The sequence below is a fragment of the Lepidothrix coronata genome, unplaced genomic scaffold, assembly GCF_001604755.1.
Source record: "Lepidothrix coronata isolate B3197 unplaced genomic scaffold, Lepidothrix_coronata-1.0 Scaffold352, whole genome shotgun sequence".
NCBI lineage: Eukaryota > Metazoa > Chordata > Aves > Passeriformes > Pipridae > Lepidothrix > Lepidothrix coronata.
This window is the reverse complement of record NW_016690532.1, coordinates 99707-113681: the sequence shown is the minus strand read 5'-3', so window position 1 is coordinate 113681 and position 13975 is coordinate 99707. Positions and strand designations below refer to the sequence as shown.

The window sequence follows — 13975 nt, the reverse complement described above, 5'->3', positions numbered from 1 at the left end:
GGGATGTACCGGGGCCGTCCCGGGCGCCACTGGGATGTACCGGGGCCGTCCCGGGCGCCACCGGGATGTACCGGGGCCGTCCCGGGCGCTAACGGGGCAGTACCGCGTTCTACCGGGTGGTACCGGGGGAGTCCCGGGCCGTCCTGGTCTGTACTGGGGCCGTTCCGGGCGGTGCCAAGGCCATACTGGGCGGTACTGGGGACCTCCTGTCCCCGGGAGACCCCCGGGCCGTGCCGGGGTCCGTTCCCTGCTCCCTCCGGTGCCCCCGGGGGTTGGGCGGGTCCCGGTCCCGCCGGGCACCGCCCGCGGGGGTCAAAGCTCGGCTGGGGCCGCACACGCGTGTTCAGGCGTGTTCGGGCGTGTTCGAGGGAGCTCACGTGTGTCAGGGCGAGGCCGTGCACGGGCAGGGGCTGCACGGTCACCCCCGGGGACCCCCCTTTTCCACCCCCATCACGGACCCGCGTGTGATCCTGTGCAGATCCCGTGTGGTCCTGTGAGGTCCCGTGCAGATCCCATGTGATCCTGTGCAGATCCCATGTGATCCTGTGTGATCCCGTGCAGATCCCGTGTCGCAGCCATGGAGGAGACCCAGCCCTGGGCCCCCCTGAGCCCCTCGGACTTTGCGCAGCTGCAGAAGTACCTGGACTGTGAGTGGGGCCCTGCACACGCGTGTGTGCACCCGTGGGAGGGGGGCTGCGCACGTATGGGGGCTCTGCACACGTGTGCACGCACCAGGGGCAGCTGCACACGCACACGCAGTGGCTCCACACGCGTGTGCACGTGTGTGTGTGTGTGGCCCTCAGCAGCCATGCACGTGTGTGTGGCCTCTCCCGTGTGCCAGCACACGCGTGTTCCCCTGTGCAGACGTGTCAGGGCACACGCGTGTGTGGCCTCTCCCACGTCAGGGCACACGTGTGCCCAGCACACACATGTCAGAGCACACGCGTGTCCCTGCCCTCAGACAGCAGCCGGAGGGTGCAGGACGTGCTGCAGGATTTCAGCACTGGGGGGGCTCTGGCTCAGCCCCATCAGGGCAAGGTGAGACCTGGGGGACCCCCGTGGGGTGTGGGGGGGTCGGGGGGTCACCCCCCAGCCCCCCCGACCCGGCTGTGCCCCCAGAGCCTCGACCTCGAGGGGTTCTCGCGGTTCCTGCGGAGGTACCTGGAGAGCGACGATGTCCCGGAGCCGCTTTGCCGGCGCCTCTTCGCCTCCTTCCAGAGCCAGGACGGTGAGGGGGGCTCGGGGGGCAGGGCAGGGGGCCCGGGAGGGTTTTGGGGTCCCTGGGGGGCTCACGGGGTCCGTCCCCACAGGCAGCGACTGCGTCTCCTTGAGCGACGTCTCCTGCTACTTCTCCCTGCTGGAGGGGGGACGCCCCGAGGACAAGCTGGAATGTGAGTGGGGGGTCCTGGGGGGTCTGGGGGGGCCCCAAGGACAGGGGAGTCCAGATTTGGGGTCACCTCACCTGCTGTCTCCCCACAGTCTCCTTCAAGCTGTATGACAAGGACGGGAACGGGGTCCTGGACAGCTCGGTGAGCACTGGGGGGGCTTTGGGGGGACTGGGGGGGCTGTGGGGGGACTGAGGGGGGGGAGGGCTGTGGGCATTGGGATGCTGTTGAGGGGCTGTGGGAACTGGGGGGGCTGTGAGGGGGGTCTGTGGATGTCGGGGGGCTGTGGGACCCCCCCAGCTGTCATTCCCCCCCAGGAGGTGGATCGGATCATCACCCAGATGATGAGGGTGGCCCAGTACCTGGACTGGGATGTGACGGAGCTGAAGCCGGTGAGCAGGGCCGGGGGGGCTGTGTGGATTTGGGGGGACACCCCCCATCCCCCTGCCCCTCCTCTGAGCGCCGTGTCCCCCCCAGATCCTGCAGGAGATGATGCGGGAGATCGACTACGACGGCAGCGGGACGGTGTCCCTGGGCGAGTGGCTGCGGGGGGGGGTCACCAACATCCCGCTGCTGGTGCTGCTGGGGCTCGAGGGGGTGAGTCTGGGGGGGCTGAGGGGGACCCCCTGCCCGGGACCCCCCCCGAGTGCCCCCCGTGTGCCCCCAGGACATGAAGGACGATGGGCAGCACCTCTGGCGCCTGAAGCAGTTCTCACGTCCTGCCTTTTGCAACGTGTGCGAGGGGCTGCTCGTGGGGCTGCGGAAACAGGGGCTGCGCTGCTGCCGTGAGCAGGGCTGGGGTGGGAGGGGAGGGGAGGGAGGGGAGGTGATGGGACGGGATGGATGGGATGGGAGGGGAGGGGAGAGGAAGGAAGGGGACGGGGACAGGGATGGGAGAGGATGGGGTGGGGATAGGATGGCTACAGGGATGGGATGGGACAGGGGTGAGGACAGGATGGGAATGGGATGGGTGAGGGGACAGGATGTGGTGAGACTGGGACAGTGTCAGATGGGATGGGGACGGGGCTGGGCTGGGCTGGGGGTGGAAGTGGGGGCCAGCTCCGAGCCCTGTTCCCCCAGTGTGCCGGTTCACGGTGCACGAGCGCTGCGCCCGCCGGGCCCCCCACAACTGCATCAGCACCTACGCCAAGAACCGCAGGGAGGCCGAGGTGAGTCCGCCTGTCCGTCCGCCTGTCCGGCTGGGCATCCACCCACCCACCCACCTGGGCATCCATCCACCCATCCATCCATCCATCCGTCCACTCATCCATCCACCCGCCTGTCCATCTGTCCACCTGTCTGTCCCTTCACCTGCCCTTCTGCCCATCCCTCCACCTCTCCGTCCCTCTGTCCTTCTGCCCGTCCGTCCAGGGGGCCGGGGGTGCTGAGGTTGCCAGGGGGTGACCCGGGCAGTGGGGTGGGGTGGGGTGGGGTGACCCCAGGGGTGACCTGGGGGGGTCACCTGCAGGTCCAGGCCCACGTGTGGGTGAGGGGCGGCTGTGACGGTGCCAAGTGCAGGGAGTGCCAGAAGAAGATCCGGAGCTTCCAGAGCCTGACGGGGCTGCACTGCGTGTGGTGCCACCGCAAGGTGGGGGTCCCGGGGTCACCAGTCCCCCCCGGCCGCCCTGACCCCCTGTCCCCAGATCCACGAGGAGTGCCAGCCCCTTCCCCGTGCTGTCCCTGTGGTGTCCCCATCCCTGTGGTGTCCCCATCCCTGTGGTGTCCCCATCCCTGTGGTGTCCCTGTCCCCATGGTCCCCCTGCTGTCCCCATCGCTGTCCCCGTGGCCCCCCTGCTCCCTCTGTCCCCAGATCCATGAGGAGTGCCAGCCCCTCGTGCCCCCAGCCTGCGACTGTGGGGTCCTGCGGGACCACGTCCTGCCCCCTGCCTCCATCTACCCCGTCCTGCTGGTGAGTGGGGTCCTGGGGGTGCTCCTGGGGCAGGGATGTGCCCCCCACTCCCCACCCGGCCCCCCTGAGCTGGTGTGGGGGTCCCAGGAGAGGCAGGACAGCCAGAGAGACAACGGTGGGACACCGGTGGAGGACACCCCCCAAGTGTTCACCACCCCTGAGGGGCAGGCACTGCGGGTGAGCCACGACCCTCCTGCGCCTCTGGGACCCCCCCGGGACCCCCATGGGCCCCCTCGAGTCCCCTCCATGTCTGCCCACCCCTGGGGCCAGGCTGACATCCCCTCTCCCCCCAGGTCAGTCCCCCCCCTGACACCCACCCACTCCTCGTCTTCGTCAACCCCAAGAGTGGAGGGAAACAGGGGGAGAGGTAAAGGGGGGCTGGAGGGTCCTGGGGCTGCTCTGCACCCGGGGGGGGCCGGGATGGGGTGGGATGGGACAGGGATGGGGACAAGGGATGGGATGGGGACAAGGGATGGGATGGGATGGGATGGGGTGGTTTGTGGGAACCAGGATGATGGCCAGACCATATTTCATTATGGTGGGGAGGGGGTGGCCACCGGTCCCCCCAGGCCCCCCTGTCCTCCCCAAGCCCCCCAGCTCCCCGTGTCCCCCCAGGGTGCTCCGGAAGTTCCAGTACCTGCTCAACCCCCGGCAGGTTTACAACCTGCAGAAGGGAGGCCCCATGCCCGGGTGAGTGGGGATGGGGACGGGGGGGGCACTGGGGTGCCCGGGGGGGCCCAACCCAGCCCTGACCCCCCTCCCTCCCAGGCTGGATTTCTTCCGGGACGTGCCGGATTTTCGTGTCCTGGTGTGCGGGGGGGACGGCACCGTGGGCTGGATCCTGGATGCCATCGGTGGGTGCTGCCCCCCCCTCGCTGGGCGCTGCCCCCCCCGGCCCCCAGGCCCCTCCTCACCCCTCTTTCCTTGCAGACAAAGCCAACCTGCCCCGCCGGCCGCCCGTGGCCGTCCTGCCCCTGGGCACCGGGAACGACCTGGCCCGCTGCCTGCGCTGGGGGGGAGGTGAGAGGGGCAGGGCAGCCCGGGGACACCCCCGTGCCCCCAGCCCCTCTCCCCCCATCCCACACACCCCCCCGCCGCAGGGTACGCGGGGCAGGACCTGGGCAGGATCCTGTGGGAGCTGAAGAGCAGCACCGTGGTGCAGATGGACCGGTGGGGGCTGGAGGTGCTGCCCCAGGACCCGGCGGCCGAGGGGGACCCGGTGCCCCAGGGCATCATCAACAACTACTTCTCCGTCGGGGTGGTGCGTGGGGAGGGGGGTGGCCACCGGGGGGGGGCTGTGTGTCCCCCCCAGGCCCTCACTGTCCCCCCCGGGCCCCCCAGGACGCCTCCATCGCCCACCGGTTCCACGTCATGCGGGAAAAGCACCCGGAGAAGTTCAACAGCAGGTGGGGGGGGGACAGAGCCACTCCCCCCGTGTCCCTGTGGTGTCTCCATCCCTGTTCCCTTGGCATCCCCATCCCTGTGGTATCCTTATCCCCATCATGTCCCCGTGATGTCCCCCACGGTGTCCCTGTCCCCATCCCCCTGGTGTCCCCATCCCTGTCCCCATCCCCGTCCCCATCCCTGCCCTCCCAGGATGAAGAACAAGCTCTGGTACCTGGAATTCGCCACCTCAGAGACCCTTTTCTCCACCTGCAAGAGGCTCAAGGAGCACCTGAGTGTGGAGGTGGGAGGGGTCCCTGCCCCGGGGTGGGGGGGAGTTGGGGGGCTCTGCCCGGCCTGACCTGCCCCCCCCCAGGTCGGCGGGACCCCCCTGGAGCTGGGGGGGTCCCTGGAGGGGCTGGCAGTGCTCAACATCCCCAGCACCCACGGGGGGTCCAACCTGTGGGGCGAGACCCGGCGGGCGAGGGGGCCCAGGGCGGCACAGCCCCCCAACGTCACCGACAGCGAGACCCTCCGGAGCTGCGTGCAGGGTGGGTGGGGAGACCCCTGCCCAGAGCTGGGGGGGACACCACGGGGACAGGGGGATGGGGACACCACGGGGACAGGTGAGGGATGAGGACAGAGATAGGGATGGGGACAGGGACAGGGATGGGACACCACAGGGACCAGGACAGGGATGCCATGGGGATGGGGACGATATGGGGGTGAGGACAGAGACAGGGATGGGGACAGGGGATGGGACACTACAGGGATGGGGACAGGGATGTGATGGGGATGAGGATGGGATGCCATGGGGATGGGGATGATATGGGGATGGGACCCCACAGGGATGGGCACAGGGATGTCACGGGTATGAGGATGGGGACAGGGGGTGGGGACACCACAAGGACATCGTGGGGATGGGAATGAGGATGCCACGGGAATGGGGGCAAGGACATCATAGGGAAGGGGATGCCAAAGATCTGCCCCCATTGCCCTGCCACCCCGTGCCCCCCAGACCTGGGTGACGGGCGGCTGGAGGTGGTGGGGCTGGAGGGGGTTCTGGAGATGGGGCAGATCTACACCGGGCTGAAGAGCGCGGGGACTCGCCTGGCGACCTGCTCCGAGCTCACCCTGAGGTGAGGGGGGCCCGGGGGGCTCTGGGGGGTCTGGGGGGGCTCAGGCCCCGCAGTGACTGACCTGGGGGGGTTTGCAGGACACTGAAGGCCCTGCCTATGCAGGTCGATGGGGAGCCCTGGATGCAGCCGCCCTGCACGGTACATGAACACCCCCCCCCATCTTCAGTGAGCCCCCCAGGGACCCCCGAGCGTGGGGAGCCCCCCCAGCCCCCCACCCCAGCCTCTGTCTTGCAGATCAGGATCACCCACAAGAACCAGGTGCCCATGCTCATGGCTGCCACGTCCCGTTCCTGCGGCGTCTTCGGCACCAAGAGGGGCTCCCTCGAGGCCTGAGGGGGCCGGGGGGGGCTGGGGGAGCCCCCCCGAGCTGTGCCCGGGCAGGGAACACAGGCCAACCCTGCCTACCCCCCCTCCCCAGCAGGAGCAGGGGGGCCGTGCCCCTCCCCTGCACCCAGGGGTGCTCAGAGCCTGGGGGGGCAGGGGGGAGCAGGGGGGGCTGCACGAAGCCCCCCAGGGTGCAGCACAGTGGCCAGAGCCCCCCCCCGCCTGGCCCCCCCGCTATTTATTCCCCCCCCAGTTCCAAGTGCCTGTTGCAGGAATAAAGCTGGTGTTGTGATAAGCACTGGTGCTGGTTGTGCCCCCCGGGACCCCCCCAGACCCCCCAGACACACAACCAGGCGGAGGCACCGGCGCAGATGAGCCTTTAATCTTGGTGGCACCGAGGCCACGCGACCCCCCCACGGCCCGCGGCCCCCCCGGGTCTGGGGCTCGGGCCAGGCAGGGGCGGCGCGGGGCGGGGGGGGTCCCTAGACGGTGTTCCCGCGGAGGAGGGGGCTGCTCTCGCCGCTCGGAGCCCCCCCGAAGGCCCGGTGCAGCAGCAGGCGGAGGGCGGGGCCGGGGGGCAGCCACCCCCGGGGCCGGGGGGTCGGGGGGGCCATGGCCAGCAGGGGGGTGTACTTGACTCGTCTGGGGGGGCACGGAGGGGGTCAGTGTTGGGGGGGGCCGTGGAGGGGGGCCCAGGTTGTGCCGGGGTGCCCCCCCCTCCCAGTGTGTGTGTCCATCCCCAGTGTGCCCCCCACCCCACAGTGTGTGTGTGTGTGTCCCCCTCACCCCACAGGACCCCCCACCCCACTGTGTGTGTGTGTCCCCCGTGTCCCCCTCACCCCACAGGGCCCCCCACCCCACTGTGTGTGTCCACCCCACTCCCTGGTGCCCTCCACCCCATGGTGTGTGTGTGTCCCCAAGCGTTCCCCCCGCCCCACAGAGCCCCCCACCCCACATGGTGTCTCCCCCCAGTGTCCCCCCATCCCACAGAGCCCCCTGCCCCACGGTCTGTGTGTCCCCCGCCATGTGTCCCCCCGATGTCCCCCTGACCTGTAGGTGTAGGCGGCCGTGCCCAGGGCAGCAGCGACGAGCACCAGCCCCACAAAAATCGTGGGGCTTCCCGAGGCCGGGGCAGCGCCTGCGGGCAGGGACAGCTCAGCACCCGCGGCCCCCCGGGACCCCCCACCCCCAGGGCCCCCCGTCCCGCTCCCACCTCCGACGGCCACGCGGGTGCTGGCCACGGCCAGGCCGTTGCCGTTGGCCAGGGACACGTTGAGGCAGTAGAGGCCGGACTGGTTGAAGTCCTGGCGCAGCACGAGTTGGCAGCCGGGCGCGGGTGCCACGGCCGAGCACGTCTCCGTCTGCGCCGTCTGGCACTCGGGGTCGGCCACCACCGTGCACACCTCCTGGGGGAGGCTGCGGGGGGACGGGGGGGCTCAGCCGGTGTGGACCCCCCGCCCCAGCGCGGGGTCCCGCCCCCGTCCCCCTCCCCGTGCTCACCTCCCCTCGCAGGTCACCGTCAGCTCCACGCTGCTCCCGCTGCCCTCGGGCACCACCGGCACCACCTGCACGATGGCCACGCTCTCGATGCCCTCTGCAATCAAGGGGGCAGGGTGGGCTCAGCTGCCCCCGCCCGGAGCCCCCCCGAGCCCCCGGCCCGGCACTCACGGACAATGTCGAGCTGTGTGGAGAAGGTGCCGTAGCGGTACAGGATGCAGCCGGTGGAGTCTGCGGCCGGTGCCTGGCGCTTCACCAGCACCAGCGGCGCGGCGGTGGCTCCGGTGCTGGCTCTGGTGCTGGCTCCAGCCGTGGCAGCAGCAAGGGATACAGCCGTGGCTCCCACGGTTGCTCCCACTGTTGCTCCAGCTGTGGCATCAGCTGTGGCTCCAGCTGTGGCTCCAGCTGTTGCATCAACTGTGACTTCGGCTGTGGCATCAACTGTTTCTTCAACTGTGGCATCAACCGTGACTACAACTGTGGCTCCAGCTGTGGCATCAACTGTGACTCCAGCTGTGGCTCCTGCTGTGGCTCCTACTGTGGCTTCAGCTGCAGGTCCAGCTGTGGCACCAGCTGTGGCACCATCCGTGGCTCCGTCTGTCTCTGCATCTGCAGGAGAAGGGGCTGGGAAAGGCCGAGGGGACACCGAGCCCTGGGGAACCCCCCAGACACGTCCTGCCACCCCCTGCCCAGGGCAGCACCCACCTGCAGCCACCGTTCCCTCCGAGGGCGCGGGGGCCACCGTGACCAGTGTGTCCCCTGCCGGGGCCACCGAGGTGGGGAGCAGGGGAGCCCCGGACACGGCGGGAGAGCCGGTCCCGGTGCCGCTCACGGCGGTGCTGAGCGCCAGGAGGGCGGGCTCGGTGCCAGCGGGGTCCGAGGGCTCGGTGCCAGTGGGGTCCGAGGGCTCAGCCGCCGATCCCCCCGTGGGCTCCGCCGGCTCGATGGGGGCTGTGGGAGCTGCGGGCAGAGCAAGGGCTGGGGGTCAGTCCTGTTGGGGAACGCCCGTGGGACCCCCAGACCCGCCGTGCTCCCTTACCGGTGCTGGGCGCCCCGGTGGTGCCCTGCCCGCCCGGCGTGGTGCCCGCGGGCTGGGTGGGCGTGGGGCGCGCCGAGGGCGGGGGGCCCGTGGTGGGGTTCACGATGGGGGCGGCGGAGGTGCCGCAGGGGCTGAGGGGGATGGCGGCCTGCAGGGTCAGGCGGGCGTTGAAGGACCCGGCCTCCAGGTAGGTGTGGGTGACGGTGGGGCTGCGCGAGATGAGGGTCCCGCTCTGGTCCCCGAAGTCCCAGGAGTAGGCGACGTCGGCGTCGCGCAGGTACCGGCTGGGGTCGTGCAGCCGCACGGTGAAGGCCACGGCGCGGTTCCGCACGAAGCGCCCGTCGCCCGCCGCCACGTCCTGCACCTGCTTCACGTCCACCGCGAAGGGAACCTGGTCTGGGGGGGACACGGGGGGCTGTCGGTGGGGCCGTCACCATCACTGGTTCTTGTCCCACCGCCCTGGTACCCGTCACCCCGACACCCACCGCCCTGGCACCCACAACTCCACACCCGCAACCCAGCACCCACCAGTGATGCTGAACTGAGTGCTGGCACGGCCGATGGGGATGAACTTCTGACGGCCACGGTAATGGTAGACAACGACCTCCATGGTGTAGGAGCCGAGGGGGACCCCGGCCGTGCCCACCGTGAGCCGCGACGCCGCCCCATCCACCACCTGCCAGTAGCGCCCTGTGGGGTGGGGACGGGGGTCAGCACCGGCTCAGGGCTTCCCAGATCCTGGGGAGGGGGCTGGGGTCGGGGCCTCACCCCACGTCCACCAGACGTAGACGAATTTGCCCCGCTTGCCCCTGGGGAAGGGCTGCCCGTCGGGGAAGACGCCGTCCACATCCTCGTCCGGCTGCTCTGGAAAGACGGGATCGCCCCGGGCCACGCGGGTGCCTGCGGGGAGCAGAGGGTGAGGGGCGCAGGGTGGGGGTCCCGGGGCCAGGGGTGGGGGGTTTGGGGTGGCCGCTGACCGTTGACGGTGCAGTTCTGGCTCCAGACGACGCGGCCGTCGGGCAGCACCGCCTGGGTGCCGGGGAAGCGCAGGGCGATGGAGAACGTGGCGTCGGCGCCCGCCATGGTGGGAGCGTCGTTGCTGATGTCGAAGGTGACGTCGCCGCCTGCCCGGCACAGGGATGGGGGGCTCAGGGACACGCCGAGACCCCCGCGGCCCCCCGGCCCCCCCAGGGCACCCACCTCGCCAGCAGTCGCGCATCCCCTCCTGCCACGGCCGGTACAGCTCCGCGTCCCAGCTCCGGAACGCCGCCGGCCGCCCGCTCCAGGCCCGGCTCCGGTCACGGCTCCGGCCACCGGCTCCTGGGGACGAGGGCATTGCGGCACCCAGACCCCAGCCCAGCACCCCGGCCCACCGGGGAGGCCCCCGGGACGTGCTGCCCCCTCGGTGGGGTGTCCTCGGGGACCCCGGGCCATGTGACGGGGCTCGGGCCAAGCCCCACGCGGGGCAAAGCCCATCACATGCGCCCGGCGCCGCCTCCAAAGCCCTTTCATGTGACGCTCAGCTGAGCCGGCGCCGGCAGCCCCGGGCAGGGTGGGGTGGGCACCCCCCTCACAGCCCCCCACTCCCGGGGGGCTGCCAGGTCCCCCCTGCTCCCCACTTTCGGTCTGCCAGGTCTCCCCGTATGACCCCATTTGTAGGGGGCTTAAGGACCCCCCATGGCCCCACTGTCAGGGGTCTGCCAGGTCCCCCATGTCCCCCACTCTCAAGGGTCCAAAGAGTCCCCCCATGTCCCCCCACTCGCAGGGGCTGCTGGATTCCCCTCACAGACAAAGGGGGCCCCCATTTTTTGGGCAGCACGGCATTGTGTGTCCCCCATTTACGGAGGGATGGGGACCACCCTGTCCCACCCCGCTCCCGAAGGGCTGGAGGTCCCCCCTACATCTTGGAGAAGGACGAGGACCCCAAAACTAGCTCCCCACGGCCCCCAAGGGGAGATAATTGGGGTGTAATCAGGATTTGGCTCCGGGGGGTTCTGCTCCCTTCGGTGCCCCCTGTAGCCCTCAGAGTGCCGGGATGGTCCCGTGTCGGGCTCTGGGTGCTCCCCAGACCCCCCCAAACCCACACTTACGACGCTGAGCTGCAGCCAAGGCCAGGAGGGTCCCCAGGACCACGATCACCCGCAGCACCCACATGGTCCTTCCGTGTCGTCTCCCCCCACGCTCGGGCACCGCCGGGGTAGAGGCGAAGGGGTCGGGAACGGGGGGATTTGAAGGGGCTCTCATTTGCATAATCCCACCCCAAAAAAGGGGGGGTCCCAGCCCCTCCCCGTGTGCTGCGTGGGGACACGTGTGTCCATGTGTGTGCGGCCCCGGTCACACGCTCTGGCCCTTCTCCGGGGGGGAGGGAGCGTGGGGGGACACAGAGACCCCCCAGCCCGGGGAGGGGGTTTGGAGGTGCTGCCCCCCTGCTCTCAGCACCTGGTGGCCCCAGGGACGTGGATTTGGGGTCCACGGGGACCCTCCACCCACCCAACTTAGGGGGGCCCTGGTGTGCAGGGTGGGGGGCACACGTGGGGAGACCCCCGATCTGACACACACAGAGGGGTCCCCCATCCCACCGACATGGGAAGACCCCCACTCTGCACAGGCGGGGGGACCCCTAATCTGACACCCACGAGGGGACCCCCATCCCACTGACACGGAGGGACCCCGACCTTTTCTGCTGGGGGTGTTTCCAGCGCCCACCCGGGACTCGCACCCCAGGGGGGTCCCACTCGCGCCCGGAGGGGTCCGTGTGCTTGGTGTGACTGCTCGTGCGGGACCGTGCCCGCGGGGCCGCGTGTGCGGGACAGACCCCGGAGAGCCCCGTGACCCCCCGCCCGGTGCTGCTGCCCCGTGTCCCCCCACCCACACAAACTGCTGCCACCCCCGCCCGTGGGGGTGATTCTGAGCCTGGCACGGGTTTCCTCCGGTGATCGGCCCCGCCCGGAACCCAGGGGGTCTCCGGGACCCCGTTCGGTGTCGGGGGACCCAATCCCTGGTGGTGGTCGCGGGGAGCCCACTCGTGACCCTGCGGGCTCCCGGCCGGGGGTCCCGGCAGGAGCCTGCGCGGTCCCGATCCCGGTCTCGATCCCGGCCACTGTCACGGTCCCACTCCTGATCCCAATCCCGCTCCCGGACCGCCCCCCGCGCGCTCCCTCCGGGTCGGTATCGCTTTAAGGGATCTCCCGCGTCGGCGGTGACGTCACGCGGGCCCGACCAATGGGGCTGCGTGGGGGGCGTGGCCGGCGGAAGGCGGGAAGGGCGGGGGGCGGGGCCTCCCCGACAATTGTCGCGCGCGCGCGGGGGTGACACGGCGGCCGCGCTCGGGAACCCGCGACCCCCAGGGACCTCCCCGGGACCCCCCACCCCCGGCACCCCCCCGGGACGCCGCGACCCCCAGGACACCCCCGGCACTCCCCCGGGACATCCCCCCAGCGCCGGGACACCCCCACCCCCGGGACATCCTCCGGCACACCCCCCCTCCGGTGACACCCACCTGGGACCACCCCCATACCCCCTCCCCTCCACCCTCTTCCTGTTCCCCCCCCGGTGTTTTCCCGGTTCCTCCAGGACCGGGACACCCCCTCCCTCCCCTAGACCCTCCTTTACCCCCCCCGCGGGTCCCCCCCGGGCCGCCCCTCCCGCGACCCCCCCATGGAGAACTTCCAGAAAGTGGAGAAGATCGGGGAGGGCACCTACGGCGTCGTGTACAAGGCCCGGAACAAGGTGACGGGGGAGGTGGTGGCACTCAAGAAGATCCGCCTGGACACGTGAGTGGGGGGTCCCGGGGGGGTCTGGGGGGTTCGGGGGTCCCGGGGCTCACCCCCCCTTCCCACAGGGAGACCGAGGGCGTCCCCAGCACGGCCATCCGGGAGATCTCCCTGCTCAAGGAGCTCAACCACCCCAACATCGTCAAGTGAGTGGGGGGCTGGGGGGAGCCCTGTGACCGTGTCAAGACCCGTGGCTGTGAGGGGACCCCGGCTGTGGGGAGCCGTGGCCATGGGGACCCCCGTGGCCGTGGGGAGATACAGGGAACTGTGGCTGTGGGGTGGCCCCATGGGGAGCTGAGGCCGTGGGACCCCCGTGCCTCTGGCTGTGACAGCCCCGTGGCCATGCCAAGCCCCCAGGGCTGTGGGGGGGCCCTGTGGCCCAGGCTCTGCCCACCCCTCCCTCAGGCTCCTGGACGTGATCCACACGGAGAACAAGCTCTACCTGGTCTTCGAGTTCCTGCACCAGGACCTGAAGAAGTTCATGGACTCCTCGTCCCTCAGCGGCATCGCGCTGCCCCTCATCAAGGTGGGAGGGGGGCCACGCTGTGGGGCCCTAAACCCCCCCAGGGTGACTCTGGGGTCCCTTGGTGTCCCCCAGGATGTGCCCAGGGGGTCCCTAAACCCCCCCCGGGTGACACTGGAGTGCCCCATGGCACGTCCTGGGACATCCCATCGTCACCCTGGGGGATGTGGGGACCCCTGGGCACACCCCAGCTCACCCCGAGTGGGGGTCCCGGGGGGCTGAGCAGCCTGGGGGAGGGGTCCCGGCCACGCTGACCCCCCCCCCGGCCCCGCAGAGTTACCTGTTCCAGCTGCTGCAGGGCCTGGCGTTCTGCCACGCTCACCGGGTGCTGCACCGGGACCTCAAACCGCAGAACCTGCTCATCAACGCCGACGGCGCCATCAAACTGGCCGACTTCGGGCTGGCCCGCGCCTTCGGGGTGCCCGTGCGCACCTACACCCACGAGGTGGGCGTCAGGGGGGGTCTGGGGGGTGCTGGGGGGGGTCAGGGGTGCTCACGGCGTCCCCCGGGTGTGGCAGGTGGTGACCCTGTGGTACCGAGCCCCCGAGATCCTGCTGGGCTGCAAGTACTACTCGACGGCCGTGGACATCTGGAGCCTGGGCTGCATCTTCGCTGAGATGGTGGGTGACACGGGGGTCCCCAGAGCCCCCCAGGCTGATGCTGGGCCCCCCCAGCGTGCTCAGAGCCCCCAGGATGACGGTGGGGTCCCTGGGAGTGTGCCCTGGGGGTCCCCCATACCCCCTCCCCCAGGGTGGTGCTGAGATCCCCTGGATGTGCTCAGGCCACCCAGAGTGACTGGGGTCCCCCAGGGTGCTCAGACCACCCAAAGTGACTCTGGGGTCCCCCAGGGTGCTCAGACCACCCAAAGTGACTCTGGGGTCCCCAGGGTGCTCAGACCACCCAGAGTGACTCTGGGGTTCCCCAGGGTGCTCAGACCACCCAGAGTGACTCTGGGGTTCCCCAGGGTGTGTGCTGGGGGTCCCCAGACCCCCCTGGTGTGACA

The 13975-nt window shown here is 70.6% G+C and overlaps 3 protein-coding genes across 5 annotated transcripts in view; 2 read left to right on the top strand and 1 right to left on the bottom strand.

Moving 5' to 3' along the window:
• The window catches only part of DGKA (diacylglycerol kinase alpha), an 8277-nt gene extending 1928 nt beyond the window's left edge, over positions 1-6349 (top strand). Inside the window, exons 2-24 of one of the 3 annotated variants that reach the window (XM_017838664.1) lie at positions 562-647; positions 962-1038; positions 1120-1228; positions 1311-1391; positions 1480-1529; positions 1703-1777; positions 1863-1982; positions 2053-2170; positions 2466-2554; positions 2854-2973; positions 3196-3294; positions 3382-3471; positions 3588-3661; positions 3910-3984; positions 4063-4148; positions 4225-4314; positions 4395-4555; positions 4636-4700; positions 4891-4981; positions 5054-5228; positions 5696-5816; positions 5894-5954; positions 6051-6349. In XM_017838664.1, coding sequence (XP_017694153.1) covers positions 578-647; positions 962-1038; positions 1120-1228; positions 1311-1391; positions 1480-1529; positions 1703-1777; positions 1863-1982; positions 2053-2170; positions 2466-2554; positions 2854-2973; positions 3196-3294; positions 3382-3471; positions 3588-3661; positions 3910-3984; positions 4063-4148; positions 4225-4314; positions 4395-4555; positions 4636-4700; positions 4891-4981; positions 5054-5228; positions 5696-5816; positions 5894-5954; positions 6051-6149 — 2196 coding nt within the window. In that variant the 5' untranslated portion in view covers positions 562-577 and the 3' untranslated portion in view covers positions 6150-6349. Of the gene's footprint in view, positions 1-530; positions 648-961; positions 1039-1119; positions 1229-1310; positions 1392-1479; positions 1530-1702; positions 1778-1862; positions 1983-2052; positions 2171-2465; positions 2555-2853; positions 2974-3195; positions 3295-3381; positions 3472-3587; positions 3662-3909; positions 3985-4062; positions 4149-4224; positions 4315-4394; positions 4556-4635; positions 4701-4890; positions 4982-5053; positions 5229-5695; positions 5817-5893; positions 5955-6050 lie in introns of all 3 variants that reach the window. The other 2 variants (XM_017838663.1, XM_017838665.1) reach the window with 2 other exon arrangements.
• A 273-nt stretch (positions 6350-6622) lies between these two features.
• Positions 6623-10873, bottom strand: PMEL (premelanosome protein). The gene is made up of 12 exons (XM_017838653.1): positions 10767-10873; positions 9877-9996; positions 9654-9800; positions 9445-9576; positions 9205-9366; positions 8677-9072; positions 8343-8597; positions 7809-8246; positions 7641-7734; positions 7354-7556; positions 7191-7278; positions 6623-6782 (listed from the first exon to the last, which is right to left on the bottom strand). Exons 1-12 carry the CDS (start codon positions 10828-10830, stop codon positions 6623-6625), a joined length of 2259 nt encoding a protein of 752 aa, XP_017694142.1. The 5' UTR covers positions 10831-10873.
• Positions 10874-12266: 1393 nt separating this feature from the next.
• The window catches only part of CDK2 (cyclin dependent kinase 2), a 4246-nt gene continuing 2537 nt past the window's right edge, over positions 12267-13975 (top strand). The window contains exons 1-5 of the mRNA XM_017838680.1: positions 12267-12449; positions 12518-12595; positions 12855-12975; positions 13247-13417; positions 13491-13592. Coding sequence (XP_017694169.1) covers positions 12334-12449; positions 12518-12595; positions 12855-12975; positions 13247-13417; positions 13491-13592 — 588 coding nt within the window. The 5' untranslated portion in view covers positions 12267-12333. The remainder of the gene's footprint in view (positions 12450-12517; positions 12596-12854; positions 12976-13246; positions 13418-13490; positions 13593-13975) is intronic.

Excerpts from the sequence above, each read along its gene's own strand:
- PMEL (XM_017838653.1), bottom strand. The coding sequence starts at position 10,830 with ATGTGGGTGCTGCGGGTGATCGTGGTCCTGGGGACCCTCCTGGCCTTG. Across the intron at positions 7,735-7,808 it reads CACACAGCTCGACATTGTCC|AGGGCATCGAGAGCGTGGCC; the intron begins GTGAGTGCCGGG and ends CCTTGATTGCAG. Across the intron at positions 7,279-7,353 it reads CACCCGCGTGGCCGTCGGAG|GCGCTGCCCCGGCCTCGGGA; the intron begins GTGGGAGCGGGA and ends CCCTGCCCGCAG.